Here is a 14,648-nt window from a genome sequence, read left to right as displayed (position 1 = left end):
GATGGGTGGTGCAGTCACACCATGACTGTAAAGCTGTGCTGCTTAGAAAATATTCCCATGATGGAGGGTAAATAGCTTCTGCCTAGAACCATCGATCCCACTCCATGCCAGGAAGCCTGGAGCTGCTGCAGCCATCTTGGCTTCTTCCGCGAACGCCAGTCTTCCTTCTAAAGAGGCACACACACGCACACACCATCACCCCGAAACTGATTAGCACATGGCATTGTGGGCCACCCGAACATTGCAGGAACAGTACAGCCTACATTCGTTTAACTGGTGATATTTTGAAAGGGGAAAGTTCCAGGGAAAACTGTCCCTGGTGGGCACGACGGGGCCATGCATCCCAGGGACACCACCCTGATCCCTCCGCTCAGCGCCCCTTCTAGAGCTTTTCGAGGGGCCACAGTCCGCAGTCACCTCTTTAGTCATGCGCACTAGGAAAGACGCACTTCCCTCTTTTCCCTCCACCTCCGAGCCCGGATCGGGCCCGAGCATGCGCACTGAGTTGCTGGGTGGGCGGGTGGCTCGCGCGACTCGCAGGCTCTTTGTGCGCATGAGCGGAGCGGCCGCCACAGCGGAAGTGGAGCTGCGGCGGGGAGGTGGGGCGGGCGGGCGCTGAGGCTGGGTGAGCGGCTGACATGGCGCACTTGGGGCGTCTCCTGGTTCCCCTGGCAGCCTTGGTCCTGTTGCTCTGGGCGGTCCCTGGGGCCCACGGGCGGCGGAGCAACGTGCGTGTCCTCACCGATGAGAACTGGACCTCGTTGCTGGAAGGAGAGTGGATGATAGAATTGTGAGTGCGGACCGGTTGGCGGGGGCGGGGGGGGGGGTGTCTGGCGGTGGCCTCGGCCGCCCCCTCCCTCGAGCTGTCCACCTGACTAGCTCATCTTCCCGGGCCTGGTCTCGGGGCCCCAGCCTTTGCCGCCCCTAGCTCTAGCGTTGTTACTATCTAAGCACGCTGCACCTGAGTTTCGTCGTTGCTAGGCACTGTGGTGCGATTAAAGGATTACGTGCCACATCGAATTCTCTGGAACATTCTAGAGGGTTTGAGGGTGGGATTGGGTTGGAGTGAAGGTCTTGACTATTTCTATAGACTGTTTTAATGTAGACTTTAAGTCTCCAAATTTTACGAAAAATGATATTAAACAAAATCTCGCTTTTAGCCAGTCATTAGGAAATTCTTATAAGTACCTGTTTGTAATCCTTGCATTTGGGCTCTTTAATTTTTTTTATTTTGGGGAGGTTTTGTTTTGTTTTGTAAATGCCAAATAAATTGAAATTTGTTTTAACATCTTTATTTTCCTTTTTTTCTCCTTGCTTGTATTCATTCTCTTTTTATCAGAATCTCATTTTACCTTGGGCATGCGTATTGCAGTTCAGAGAATGGCTTCAATTGTGACTTGTAGGCCTGAAAGTGGTATTGCGTATGCATTAGTGTGATTATTAGTAGGTTCTTTAATAACGTCAGTTCGTCATTTATTATTCGAATAAAATGACTGGTCTTGCGTGATGATTGTGCTTTAACAATGTCTGTTCTGCTGCTGTAGAATATAAATTACCTTTGGCCTTTGTTTTAGATGATAAATTGATGGAATGGTTAATTGATAGTGTTACTAATAGATGACATTACTGATACTGGCAAAAGCATCTCTAGTGAATGTTAACTGTTTACTGGACACTACTATGTATCCTTACAATCCATTTTTGTAATTACATATTCTTTATAGTAGTTAACCACCCCATACCCCATCCCCCATTTTACAGATTGGCCTGTTCAGATGTTGCTATAGTGGCTTTGTTGGGCCTCAAGAGTAAATATATAGGTACTGTTGTTAACATCCCTGTAGCAAGATCCTGGTGTTTTTCTATATTGTAAATATATTTAGAGTGCTCATAGAGGAAAAGGTGGAAATGGGCATCCTCAAAGGAGAACCCAGAAGAGCTCTGTCACACCCAAGTCATAAAACAAAAGGAAATTTAATAATATAAATGGGGGGTGGGAGAGAAGGGGGATTTTAATTTAATAAAAAAGAAAACAAAAGGAAATGTCTAAAACCTTTATATGGAGGGTAAGGTAGGGGAAATGTTAGTGTACTGACAGTCTGGTACTCATTGAGATGAATTTTCAGGAGGGAAACTAACGAATGGTGTTTGTTTTTCAGTCATTGTCATGAATAACTTAGATTGTGCTGGTAAACTGTTTAGTGTTAAAGCTGTAGTGATTATAAATTTATATGTAAAATGTAGTCAAATATTATGTAGAGATACTTCTAAACTCTTTTTGTTATGCTGTAAATATAACATCCAGAAAAGGCATAAAGGAAAGCAAAACTAACATAATATTGAATATGAGATTTTAAAAAAAAAATCCATTTGAAATTACAGATTCCAGGGCTTCCCATTCTCCTTGGCGCTTAAAAAGCATTAAGAAATAACACACTTGATAGTCATAGTAGGCTACCCTTAATTACAAGTGAACTATTTTCTGTAAGTCACTTCTGATGAGCTTTATTATAGAGCTGTTTTCATTGTAATTTTACTGTTAAGGAGTTGGGCTATTCTTTGTAACACTAGTTTGTCTTGTTTAACATGCCTGTCATAGAAGCTTGGTTTTCCTAAAACAGTTCACGAAAATGTGAAATTACAGAGGTGCTTTAATAGGTGTAGGCTTCATTCTTCCTGGTTCTATGAGCTGAAGCAAATTACAATATGCAATGAAATGGAAAACAAACTTCTAAGAATTTTCCTGGACCTGGAAAGATAGTGAATTTCAGAGGTGTGATTAGAGTGCTGGCGTCCTTGGCCATAGAATTCGAAAGCTCGGGTCTTCGGACACAGATTGACATGGTGCTGGCCAGTTGAATTTTGTCTGCCCTGCTTCGGATTTGTATGAGGATTAGCTTTACAGTAATATTTGTATATAAGAATGCTGGTCTCCAGCTTTGTTTATTGCGAATAACCTTTTTCTAGTACCTGTTTGTCACTCTGCTGGCAAACCTACTGAACTTAAAAAACAAACTAACAAACAAAAAATCTTGAACTTTTGGTTGCCGTGTATTAACTGAAAAAAATCTAAAGGTTTTGAAAGAGCTATTTGACGTGTTAGAAAGCTCCTGTGTATTTAAGAATTTATTCTCCAGCTTTTTAAAATGTAGTTTAGTTCATCAGTTGAGCATTTCTTGATGTCGAATTGCCAGACTCATACTTTTTTTCATCTGCATAAAATTACCCAGTTTGTTTGTTTCCTTGTTTGACAAACAATCTCGCTCTGTAACCCATGCTGGGCTTGAACTCGGTAGTCCGGCTGCTCAGCTTCCTAAATTGGGGTTACAGGGATGGGCCACCCCACATGGGTCATTTTCTGTGTCAATAAGTAGAAACGTTCTTTCAAAATTATGTTTAAAACATTCTTCACTTTAGGTCATTAAAGCACTTAACTTTTAAACATTCTAACCATGTTTTGTAGTTATGCCCCTTGGTGCCCTGCTTGTCAGAATCTTCAACCAGAGTGGGAAAGCTTTGCTGAATGGGGAGAAGATCTTGAGGTTAAAGTTGCAAAAGTGGATGTCACAGAGCAGACAGGTATCCCAGCTCTTGACTGCTCCTTTTTCTTTACCTGGTTAGCATATTCTGACATACGGTTAGTCATGTCAGCTGCTGCTGTTGCCTGTCAGTATTCATGTGTGATTCCATTTCCCATTCTTAGCAACAGCTCTTTGAAGAACAGCATTCAAGAACAGACTACCTTTGTTTGATCTTAAATGGAAATGCGTTTGGTTAGAGACCTTCTTAAGATTGTTTTTACATGACTGGTCACTACCAGCAATCACACTGTGGTATAATTAATTTCTCGGGTACTTAATTATTCACAAATAACTTCAGTTTTTAGGCTTCATAAGTGTTAGTTGACTTTTGCACATGAATGTGTCTTTAAAGTTGCCTTAGCAACTAATCCGTGTTCTCATTGTTGGTTACAAAGCTCACCTTTAGGTATTTTCTTGTTGTTCTTAGCATTTAAATAGTTAGAATCAACTTGTAAGTAAGCAGTTGTCCCTAATAAGGATCTGTTGTTCTTTCCTTGTCATTTGTAGGACTGAGTGGACGGTTTATCATAACTGCCCTTCCTTCTATTTACCAGTAAGTATTTGGAGGTTCTCGGTCACAGAGAGGAATTCATCATATGTAGTGAGAGCAGTAGGCCTCTCACTTGGATTATGTTTGAAGAGCTGAGGTAATCTCATTATATTCAGCAAGGACTTTAGAGAGCTTGATTGGGTTTTAGCTGTACCTTAAGTCTTATAGATGACAGTAGATAAATGACACACAGAACACTTCTCGTTCTTGGAGATTTGTAATGCTTTGGACAGGGATATTCTCATGGCTTGGTGTGGTCCTCCTCAATATAGTCATAACTAGGACTGAGAGTCGGATGAGTCTTGTGGGAAGCTGGGTGACAGGGTAAAGCCACAGCTGGCCAGAGCAGTGCTTGGAGAGCATGAGTTTTAAATGAATCTCTGCAAGTAGAATTTTCAAGAATGCAGGGTAAGCATTCTTTCCTGAGAAATCTCAAACAGGAGGAGGAGGGTCTGTTAAAACAGCTGAGAAAGTGCTGTTATGCAGCCTACACGGGGGATAGATGGGGGTGGGGATGGGACACGTGACAGTAGCATTCACTGACTGCTTCTGTGAGTCAGAATGAACAAATCTTGGCTCTGCCACCCTAACTTTCTTTCTTAAACTAAGCTAGAGGGAGCCAGCCTCTAGTCTGCTTACTTGACCTGTACCTCAGTATAATTAGCTGGTGACCAAATACCAGGAAATGCTTCTTTTCCTCTTTTAACGTTACAGCAATAAGCTCAATCTTTCTTTTTTGTCTTTAAAAAAGAAAAAATAAACCTTTACACTTCATTTCTATTTTGTATATAACAATCAACAAGATTAGCAAACTCTTAGCCAAATTAACTAAAAGATAGAAGATCGAAATTAGTAAAATTAGAGATGAGAAGGGGGATATTACAACAAACACTAAAGAAATCCTGAGAATCATAGAGGCATAATTAAAATCTGTACTCCACCAGACTGTGAAAGAAATGGATGAATTTCTTAATATATGCAACCTACCAAAGTTAGGTCAAGATCAAATAAGAAATGTAACAGACTCTTAGTATCTGTTGAAATAGCAGTAATAACTAAATCTCCCAGCCAACATAGTTCAGTGCTGGATGGATTCAGTGCAGAATTCCACTTAACTGAAAAAGAGTTAATACCAGTCCTTAAGTTATTCCACATTATAGGAAGGAAAGGAACATATCCTGATTCTTTTTACAAATCTACTTTACCCTGATACCAAAACCCCAAGGGCCCAACAAAGAAAGAAAAGACCAGTATCCCTTATAAATACAGCTGGAAATTTTCTCAATAAAATACTTACAAACTGAATTCAAGAACACATCAAAAAGATCATTCATCATGATCAAGTTGGCTTCATCCAGAGATCCAGGAATGGTTCAATGTATGTAAATCAGTAAACATAATGTACCACATAAACAGGAAAAGACAGCACATCATCATGTCGTTCCTGCCGAAAGGGCCTTTGACAGAGTCCTGTGCCCTTCATACTAGCAGCTCTGGAGAGACTAGGGGTGCAAGGGGCATACCTCAGCATAATAAATATGATTTATAGCAAGCCTATAGCCAGCATCACCTAAACAGAACTCAAAGCATTTCCTCTAAAATAATCAGGAGCCAGGTAAGTGTCTGCTCTCTGCAACTATTCAATGTAGCGCTTGAAGCCTTCGCTACAGCAGTAAGACACCTGGAGGAGATCAAGGGGTACATACCAGAAAGGAAGAAGGCAAAGTGTCTTTACTTGCAAATGATACGACTTTATGCAGAAAAGACCCCAAAGACTCTACCTGGAAACATCTATAGCTGACAAACACTTAAAGCAGAGTAAGCAAGATACAACAGTAACATGCAAATCAGTAGCCTTCCTGTATATGCATGACCGACTGAAAGAGTCAGGGACACAATGTCTTTCTCAGTAGTGTCTTGGGATAACTAGCCAAGCAAACAGGTGACCTACATAATAGAAACTTTAAGACATTGAAGACATTAAGACACCAGAAGATGGAGAGATGGATCTCTCATGCTCGTGCATTGGTAGCATTAATATTGTGAAAATGGCCATCCTACCAAAAGTACTTTACAGATTCAACACAAGCCCTGTTCCAACAGTTCTTCACAGAAATTGAAAAAACAATTCCCATCTTCATACAGAAACATCAAAAACCGAGGATCATGAAAGCAATCCTAAGTAATAAAAGAACTGCTGGAGTGATCACTACCTCCAATTTTAAGTTTTACTACAGAGTTATAGTAATAAAAACAGCATGATTATGGCATGCTGATCACTGGAATCAAATTGAAGACCCAGACATAAGTTGACACATCTGATTTTTTACAAAGAAGTAAAGAATGCATACTGCAGTAAAACCATCTTCAACAAATGGTGCTGGTCAAATGCAATGTCTTCATGTAGAAGAATGCAAATAGATCCATACTAAGTGGTTTGTTTTGTTTCATCTTTCAAGTCAGTTCTTTCTCCCACCTGGCTCTAATCAGTCTCTTCTCTCATAGTCTTGATGTAAGGTGGGACACTATTGACACTTAGAGATGCAGGGGCAGAGAGAACCCACATCTGCCATGGAAACACCATAGGACAAGAATGTGAGGGTGGCTGGAGGAAAGGAATACAGACTTGACCCTGGTCAGCACTGTGACGTCCCTCAGAGGGAGGCAGTGTTCTAGATGTCTGTAGCAATTTAAATCAGAATGACAGAGAGGGTCAAACTAGGACTCAGAGAACTAGAGAAACTTTAACTTAAAGTTTGAAAGACTTGATATTGTCTATAAAGCACCATTCTCGTAACTATAGTAATTAACATGTATTACATATGAAGGCTGTAGGGGATATTCTACTTGCAATGTTTCATAATTTTATTATTTGAAAGAATAAAAGCTTATGCTTTTATATGTTTGGGACTATGATGCCATCAGTACATAATATGTTTTGGTGCTTTGCTAGTGTTTTTGACGATTAGGGTTGACTGTAAAATGAAGAAATGGTAAAACACAATTATTCTTGCTGCCAGTTAATATTCAGCTTTGCTCTTCAGTTGTAAAGATGGTGAATTTAGGCGCTATCTGGGCCCGAGGACTAAGAAGGACTTCATAAACTTCATCAGTGAGAAGGAGTGGAAGAGTGTGGAGCCTGTCTCATCATGGTTCGGCCCAAGCTCTGTGCTGTAAGTGGGAGGCCTTTCTTACTTCAGAATTCATTGCACATAGTTAATAGTTAATGCGAGTAAAGCAGCCACACTGTTTTTTGGGTTCCTTTGTACATTCAGACTTTTAAAGCAGCTATCTTTATTCATGTGCGCTAGAAGTAGGCATTTTGTAGGATCACATTGAATACCTCTTTCAGCTTATTTTAGCTTTGGTTTGGTTATATGTATCATTGAGAACCTGATCCTTTAGAAAGTGAGCAGCATAATCGATTAGGCTCTTACTTGATCATAGCTCTAATGGGAGTGAGAGTGGGCACTCATGTGCTTTATTGTTAGTGTTGTGAAGTACTGTGGTTGTTCCTGATAACTTGTGTGAACAGTGTGTCTGGTCAATGAGTAATGATGTAAGCTGATAGCTAGACGGTAGGTACATGCTCCATGACCATTAAGATTGAGAATGGCGTGTTCCTGCTATGCTGGGAGACATGGCAGGGTAGACTTTGCTGAGGCCATCATGGTTCCATGTTAGTGTGACTGACTTGCTCCTGTCCATCCTTCCCCATACTTGCCATGAGAAGATGGAGAGTTGGGATGCTAACTGTAAGAACACAATGCTGCTGTGGATTCTGGGAATGGGGGAAGAAGTCAGCCCTTGAGTTATTTGGAAGGAGACGTGCATCCTTCCCTTTGTGTCTCTGGATGGCAAAACCTCCAGCATCCTTCAGCCATCAGAACTTGCCCAGAGGGCAGTTGGGCCCAGCTCAGTTATGGAGCCTGAAGTCCTGGTGCAGACTAATTAGTGCAGACTACAGTCAGGTTTTACTTTTCAGTTCCACTTTTGTTTTTGACAGGGTCTTGCTCACTAGCCCAGGCTGGCCTCCAACTTCTGATTCTCCTGCCCCAGCCTCCCACTTGGCCTTTTAAACCACCCAAGCCACATGGTGAGAGTGCTTTTCTCTTACCCTTTTTTTTCTTAGTAGACTGAGTGGGGGAGGGGGGCTACTTCCACTTCTTCAAGGCTGCTCTGCTCTGCTCTCAGCTCAGCTCAGCTCAGCAGTTTGGCACTTGGGGTGGACTTTCGTGTGGAGAAGCCCTGGGCAGCACCAATTGTTCTTGGTATAGGAAACTATTTGTAAACCCAACACATGCTTTTTATTATTTAAGTTTAAAACAAAACAAAGAACCCTGGCTCATCCAAACCAATTGTATTTAACAGTGTGAAAGGAATCATTTTGACTTACATGATGGCTTAGCGTCTATTTCCTACATGTTATTTATATCTCATAAAGGCTCTCAGTTGATCAATACCAGCAAAAAGTCTGTCATGTTGAAGAAACTAAGTAGAAGGTAAAGTGTGTAGGCGCAGGTGAAACTGTGTGTCTTCATTCAAGTTTTCAATCCTCTGTCTTTCAGGATGACTACTATGTCAGCACTTTTCCAGCTCTCTGTGTACATCAGGGTATGGATTAAGCTTTTTCTATCATAACTATTTCTAACACTTGTTTTTAATGAGCAGAGTTTTAGCTTATTTCTCTCTATTTCAGACTAGCCACAGCTATTTTGTTCATGACCTTGGATTACCGGCGTGGGGCTCATACTTGGTCTTTGCTTTTGCGACTGTGCTCTCAGGCCTGCTCTTGGGGCTCGTAAGTGCTTCAGTTTTCGAGTACTAAGAAAAATACCTGAAACATGACAGCATTGTTAGCATAAGTTGTATTGCTTGTCATACAGTTAGGTCTCTGCTTTCTTTGCAGTTTATGATATTTGTGGCGGATTGCCTTTGTCCTTCAAAAAGACGCAAACCACAGCAACACTCCACAAGTAAGTCGGTGTGTGCATGTGCGTGTGGTACTGGGGCTTGACCCTTAGGGGTGCATGTGTGCTAGGCAGACACTAGCACTGATCTACACCCACTGCACAACCTAAACTGAGAGGTTTTCATTTCTGTAGATACAGTCACAGGTTTCTCTGGGCCTAGGTTATTAAATGTGCATGGTGCTTCTCATAAAGGGAAGGTGACAGATAACTAGGTAATGAAAATAGGATCTTGGAACATTGTTAGAATCCACAGAGTATTAATATTTCATGTAGCTTGTAGGTGCTTCATAACATGGGTCTCATCAGTTTATTTGAAATTTTTAGTACTTCCATGGATTTTTTTTTTAAGTTAAATACTTCACTTTTAACTCTATTTATTTGTGAGCACATTTGAAGATTTCCTTCCTTGAACCCAACTAATTTTCTTCTTCTTCTTTTTTTTTCCTGGTAGTATAGTAGGAAAAGCTAATTAAGGGTTATACCCCAAAATGTCTCCAGACATCACTGGGTGTTTTTGAGGGGACAGAATCATTATGGGTGTGGTACTGCTGTTATAAACTGCAATGCTCGCTGAAATCCCATGGATTTGACATAGGAAAAGGGGGTAGTGCCCAATATGAAAAGGATGCCAGGTTGTGGGCACCGAGTCCTTCCCACAGCTTGTGAACCTCCCCTGTAATAGTGGGTCACCTAGGATTGGAACAGTCTGGGATCACTAAATACAGGGAACCTCTCTGGCCCAGCTCCAGCTTCTGTATCTGTCCCTGTTTTACAGTGTACTTTGAACTTAATTAGTATCTAGCCCTATAAAAATAGAAAGGCTATGCATGGGTGTGTGCTTGAGGTTTCAACATTGTATTGCTTGCAGTTACACCTTAGCAGACTACATAACTGAGGGTGGAGTAAAGGAATTACAGTCTTGAAAATGTCAGGGCAAGAATGCAACTCCTGAGCTGGGCGGTGGTGGCGCACGCCTTTAATCCCAGCACTTGGGAGGCAGAGGCAGGAGGATCTCTGTGAGTTCTAGGCCAGTCTGGTCTACAGATAGAGTTCCAGGACATCTAGAGCTGGTAGTCAGAGAAACTCTGTCTCAAAAAACAAACAACAACAACAAAATTTAGCAGCTTCTGTAAATCTCTGCTTTTTGTTTCTCTGGGCGCTGCAGTGGAGTTGTTCTGAAGGCTTAGTATACTTACACACTGAAAAGTTAACATCAAGTTGTTACAAGATGGTTCTGCTTAGTGCTGTGTATTTTATCTCAGCTTCTGTGTTCATTGCATTGACATGGGTTGGGTCAGTTTTGAACACACAGATAATTAGAATTTGATAAATGAATCTTTTTATAATATCTGCTTTATTTTTGAAAATCTAAACATAAATGCCAGGGCTTATGAATCCTTGTATCTTGATTTTACTCTAAAGCAAATTTAGTACATTAACAAAGCACATTTCTGATCTTTAAGAAAAACCACCAGAATTTTCTCAACCTCTGAAAAAAGTGGAGGAGGAACAAGAGGCTGATGAGGAAGATGTTTCGGAAGAGGAAACAGGAAACAAAGAAGGAGCAAACAAAGACACGCCACAGAGTGGCGTAAGGCAGCGCTGTGTGGGCCCGTCGCTGGCCACAGACAAATCCTAATTTTTACAGATGTCTTACTATTATGGTTCTGACAAAACAGAAGGCCGATGGGTCATTTCTGTTTTGAGGTGAACTGTGACTTGCTTGTATATACAGTCGAGGTTGTCGGTAGGTCGAACAGTTCTCATTCAGGAAGTGAAAGCAGTTAGGCTTAACAGTTTGAAATATGATTTAAGAATATTATGATGGTTTAAAGTTGCTTAATTTCAAAAGATCCTGGTGCCAAGCAGTGAAATTCGTGTTTATATTTAATAATCTGTTTTGTGTGAGATTCAGAACTGCCTTTCCCAAGCTTCGCATCACTGGGTATTTAAGAGAATTACTTTAGAGAGAGAGACTTCTCATTTCACATCATTTTTCTCAGTTTCACTGTGTGAAAAAAGAAACATATTTCCCATAAATGGGAACGTTGCCCACTGTCTCAAGATGTGTACTTCATTGATGACGCTGCGCTTAGGTAGAATCCAAAATTTCCTCGTAGATTTTGGATTATACAGCTAGCAAAACTACCTTACTTTATAGCTTTCATTTCTACACATGACATTAGGATATGCTGCTGATTTAAGAAGTGTTTATAAGTCTATGGCATTGTATTATTCTCAAAGTTGATGGCCTGTTTTGGTATCTTGTTCACTCTATGATGACATTCTTTTTTAATTTGCCGTGTGTTACATTTTTTAAGTTAGATGAAAAGAACAGTATCACTGTTGTGTTTACTGTGGGTAAACAGTACTTTTCTATTGTTTTAAGTTGAAGTTTACTGAGAGAACCATCAAACTGAACTGTTTACTTGAAAATGTGCAAGTTCGGCTATACATTCCAGATTTTAAATTATTATTGTTAAATGGTCTTGAAGTTGTCTCTGCTTTTCTCTTTTTAATGTGAAGGTGAAATTTTCTGATTTTTAAAGTTTGGTGTGGGGGAAAAGCTTTGGTATTTTATATTTTGGAAATTCAGAGCTTACTTTGATGTAAAATGAAGTCTATATTCTACACAGGAAACATCTACTACTGTGTGTAGCGTGTCTCTGTCCTCTACAGGATCTTGATGGGTTTTGTAGTCAGTATTTTGCTTTGTGTTTGAAAATTGTAGCATTGTTATGTTTTAAAGACATTTCGTACTGTCCTTGACTGCTCTTACTGTGCATCATCTCACAAATGGAAATCGGCAAGATGGACCACATCCGTCTCATCGTTCAGCAAGGGAAGGGTGTAGAGGGAGACTGTCTTGATGCCAGCTAAGTGCTCGGAATGAGTCATCCAGCCTGGATGGAATTGGTGGCTTCTGTGACACTCCCTCCCTTCCGTTCTCCCCGTGAGTCTTAGACTTGCAGTGTTGTGATGTGCATCAGCTTCCTTTTAGGCCTCTCCTTTATAATATCAAATGTTGCTGTCAGTTTGGATATGTAGTTTGTGGTGGCTTAGAAAAACATTCTAAGCATAAAATAAATGTTTCTAAGCACTTCAGTGATGTTGTCGTGAAGTGTGGTTTCTGTTAGTTTCTTTTCAGACAGAGTCTCACGTGTCCCAGGCTGGCCTCACTACCATATAGCCAAGAGCGACGGAACTAATGGTCCTCCTGCCTCCGCTAGCCGGGTGATAGGATTTCGGGAGTGCGCTCGGTGCCCTCCTGTGTGCTAGGCGAACACTCCTCCAGCTGAGCTCGGTCCCTAGCCCAGCACTGATTGCTAGGCTCACGTGTGAAACATGCCACTCAACAGTGCTTCCAGTCGCAAACAGATGTGTCACTACATGTGGACACAGACGGCTAGTCTTCTCAATCACTTCAGAATTATGCTCTGTAATCAAACATTCTGTTTGTTATGACTTTCTGTTGTATCTCTGACATTGTCAGGTTTTTAATTGGAAAATGCTTTATTACAGAGAGCTAAAAGTATCCTGAATTAAGATGCTGATATTCTCATAAGCATATTTCATAATTCTCAAAGATTGTCACAGTAGGCATCTGAAGAGTTTTGTTTTGATACTACCAGTATACAGAACTGCATGAGCTAATTTACAAATGGTCCTAGAATGAATAATGTTGTGCAGGTAACAAACTAGAAAGTTCTGGCCCACCCACCATACATGTGTTTATGCGTGGCTGTGCACATTCAGGCAGATGCTCACGGAGGTTACCCTTCCCCTAGCTCGATCTTACACATCGTGGCAAGGTCTTAATGGGACCCAGAGCTCTTGATATGAATGAATATTCTGGCGCACTTCCGGGATTGCCTTGCCAGATTGGGATTTCAGAAGTCGTGGGCCCACCCAGCATTCCCAGGGTTTCTGGGAGGCAGCCTCCAAACTTCACGCATGCATGAAAGCAATTTAGGTGCTGAACTCGCCCCATAGTGTAATAGTTTTATAAATATTTTAGTAGGTGCGCACATGCACGCACACACACATGGGTGTATGTTCTTTCTGATTGCATGTTTATGCATCACATATGTACTTGGTGTCCACCAGAAGCAAAAAAGCTGTCTGCTTCCCTGGACCTGGAGTTAGAGATTGTGAACTGTCATGTGGGTACTGGGATTCAATCTGCAGCCTTCTGGAAGAGGTCAAGGGTGAAAGTGTTCTCATCTCTCTAGCCTCGAGACTGCATCATTTTAAAGGTAAAATTATTTTAATTGAACATTCTAACCATAAACAATTGGGTATCTGACAGGTTTTGTGTTTATTTGAAACTTAAAAGTGGAGCAACAGTGAACTTAGGTTGAAAATTGGTAATATCTAGGGGCCAGTTAAACAGCAGGTCTGTGATGCCCGTGCCCTTTGCCTGTGCTAAGCAGCACACAGACTCTAACTAGATGGTCCACTGTGGAGCTTAGCTCCAGCTCTAGACTCTCGTAAGGCTTAAGGTGGACTGGATGCTGACGCTAAGCATTAGGGTTTTAATGTGGTTCTTAAAAAGTAGACCTCCATTTAATGCTTAAACCTTCCTGAGAAACAGAACTCTGCCATGGATAAGTTAAGACGTTCTCAAACAATGCAATTATTTACAGCTATAACTTAGGGGCACATTTCTTAGAATTCTGATGCCATGAGAATGAAAATACTGGCCGGGCATGGTGGCACACGCCTTTAATCGCCGCACTCTGGAGGCAGAGGCAGGTAGATAGATCGCTGTGAGTTTGAGGACAGCCAGGGCTACAGAGAAAGACCCTGTCTCGAAAAACAAACAAAACAAAACAAGAATAAAAATACCTCAATAGTTAAGTTGTTAATGGTGAGAATAAGCCATGTACAGATACTTTCAGTTCTTGGAATCTATGTTTACAGAATTATGGGCACTCAGACACAAATATACAAGCACACACATGCATACACACACACACACACACACACACACACACACACACACACACACACACACACACACACAGCCTTAGTTCCCAAAACCCTTGCTTCTTTCTCAGTGGTAGGGTAACAACAGCATCTTTCGTTAAAATATTTGGTCTTTTCCTCTTTCCCAATACAAAAACTTCTAGGCACGTTGAGTCACTGGCAGTGAGCAGCAAGGGTATTTTGGATGGGCTAAGTGAGCAGCCCCTGAGAGAGCAGCCCCTGCTAGGCTAGGGGCTTATTGCTAGAGCGGCAGAGCATGTGCTTAGAGACAGAAGCTCTAGGCTCTGCGCCTCCTTCACCTTTCAGCAAGGAGAGTAACTGAAGACTCACATCATAAACTGGTTGGCCAGTGGGTTAATCCACAATCCTTTTGTAGTAGGCCCACTGCTAAAACCCTAAACAAGCCTTGCGTTGGTGAACACATAGGGACGCTGGGGTTGGGGTGGGGGCTACGGCATGCTCAAAAGACGTGGAGACTACTTCCCTTCCTATGTGCTGTGTTTCATATCTCTCTTCCTTTAACCATTCATGAGTTGGATCCTTTAGAAAACCAGC

General features: G+C 41.5%; 1 protein-coding gene across 1 annotated transcript; it reads left to right on the top strand.

The window, feature by feature from the left end:
* The first annotated feature begins 277 nt into the window (after positions 1–277).
* Positions 278–12,209, top strand: TMX1 (thioredoxin related transmembrane protein 1). Its single transcript, XM_084791508.1, has 8 exons — positions 278–790; positions 3,464–3,579; positions 4,089–4,134; positions 7,176–7,304; positions 8,700–8,745; positions 8,831–8,932; positions 9,041–9,107; positions 10,568–12,209. Exons 1-8 carry the CDS (start codon positions 639–641, stop codon positions 10,741–10,743), a joined length of 834 nt encoding a protein of 277 aa, XP_084647634.1. The 5' UTR covers positions 278–638; the 3' UTR covers positions 10,744–12,209.
* The last annotated feature ends 2,439 nt before the right edge of the window (positions 12,210–14,648 follow it).

The sequence above is a fragment of the Acomys minous genome, assembly GCF_964271855.1.
Source record: "Acomys minous genome assembly, chromosome: 8".
Lineage (NCBI taxonomy): Eukaryota > Metazoa > Chordata > Mammalia > Rodentia > Muridae > Acomys > Acomys minous.
This window is presented reverse-complemented; position numbering and strand designations above follow the sequence as displayed.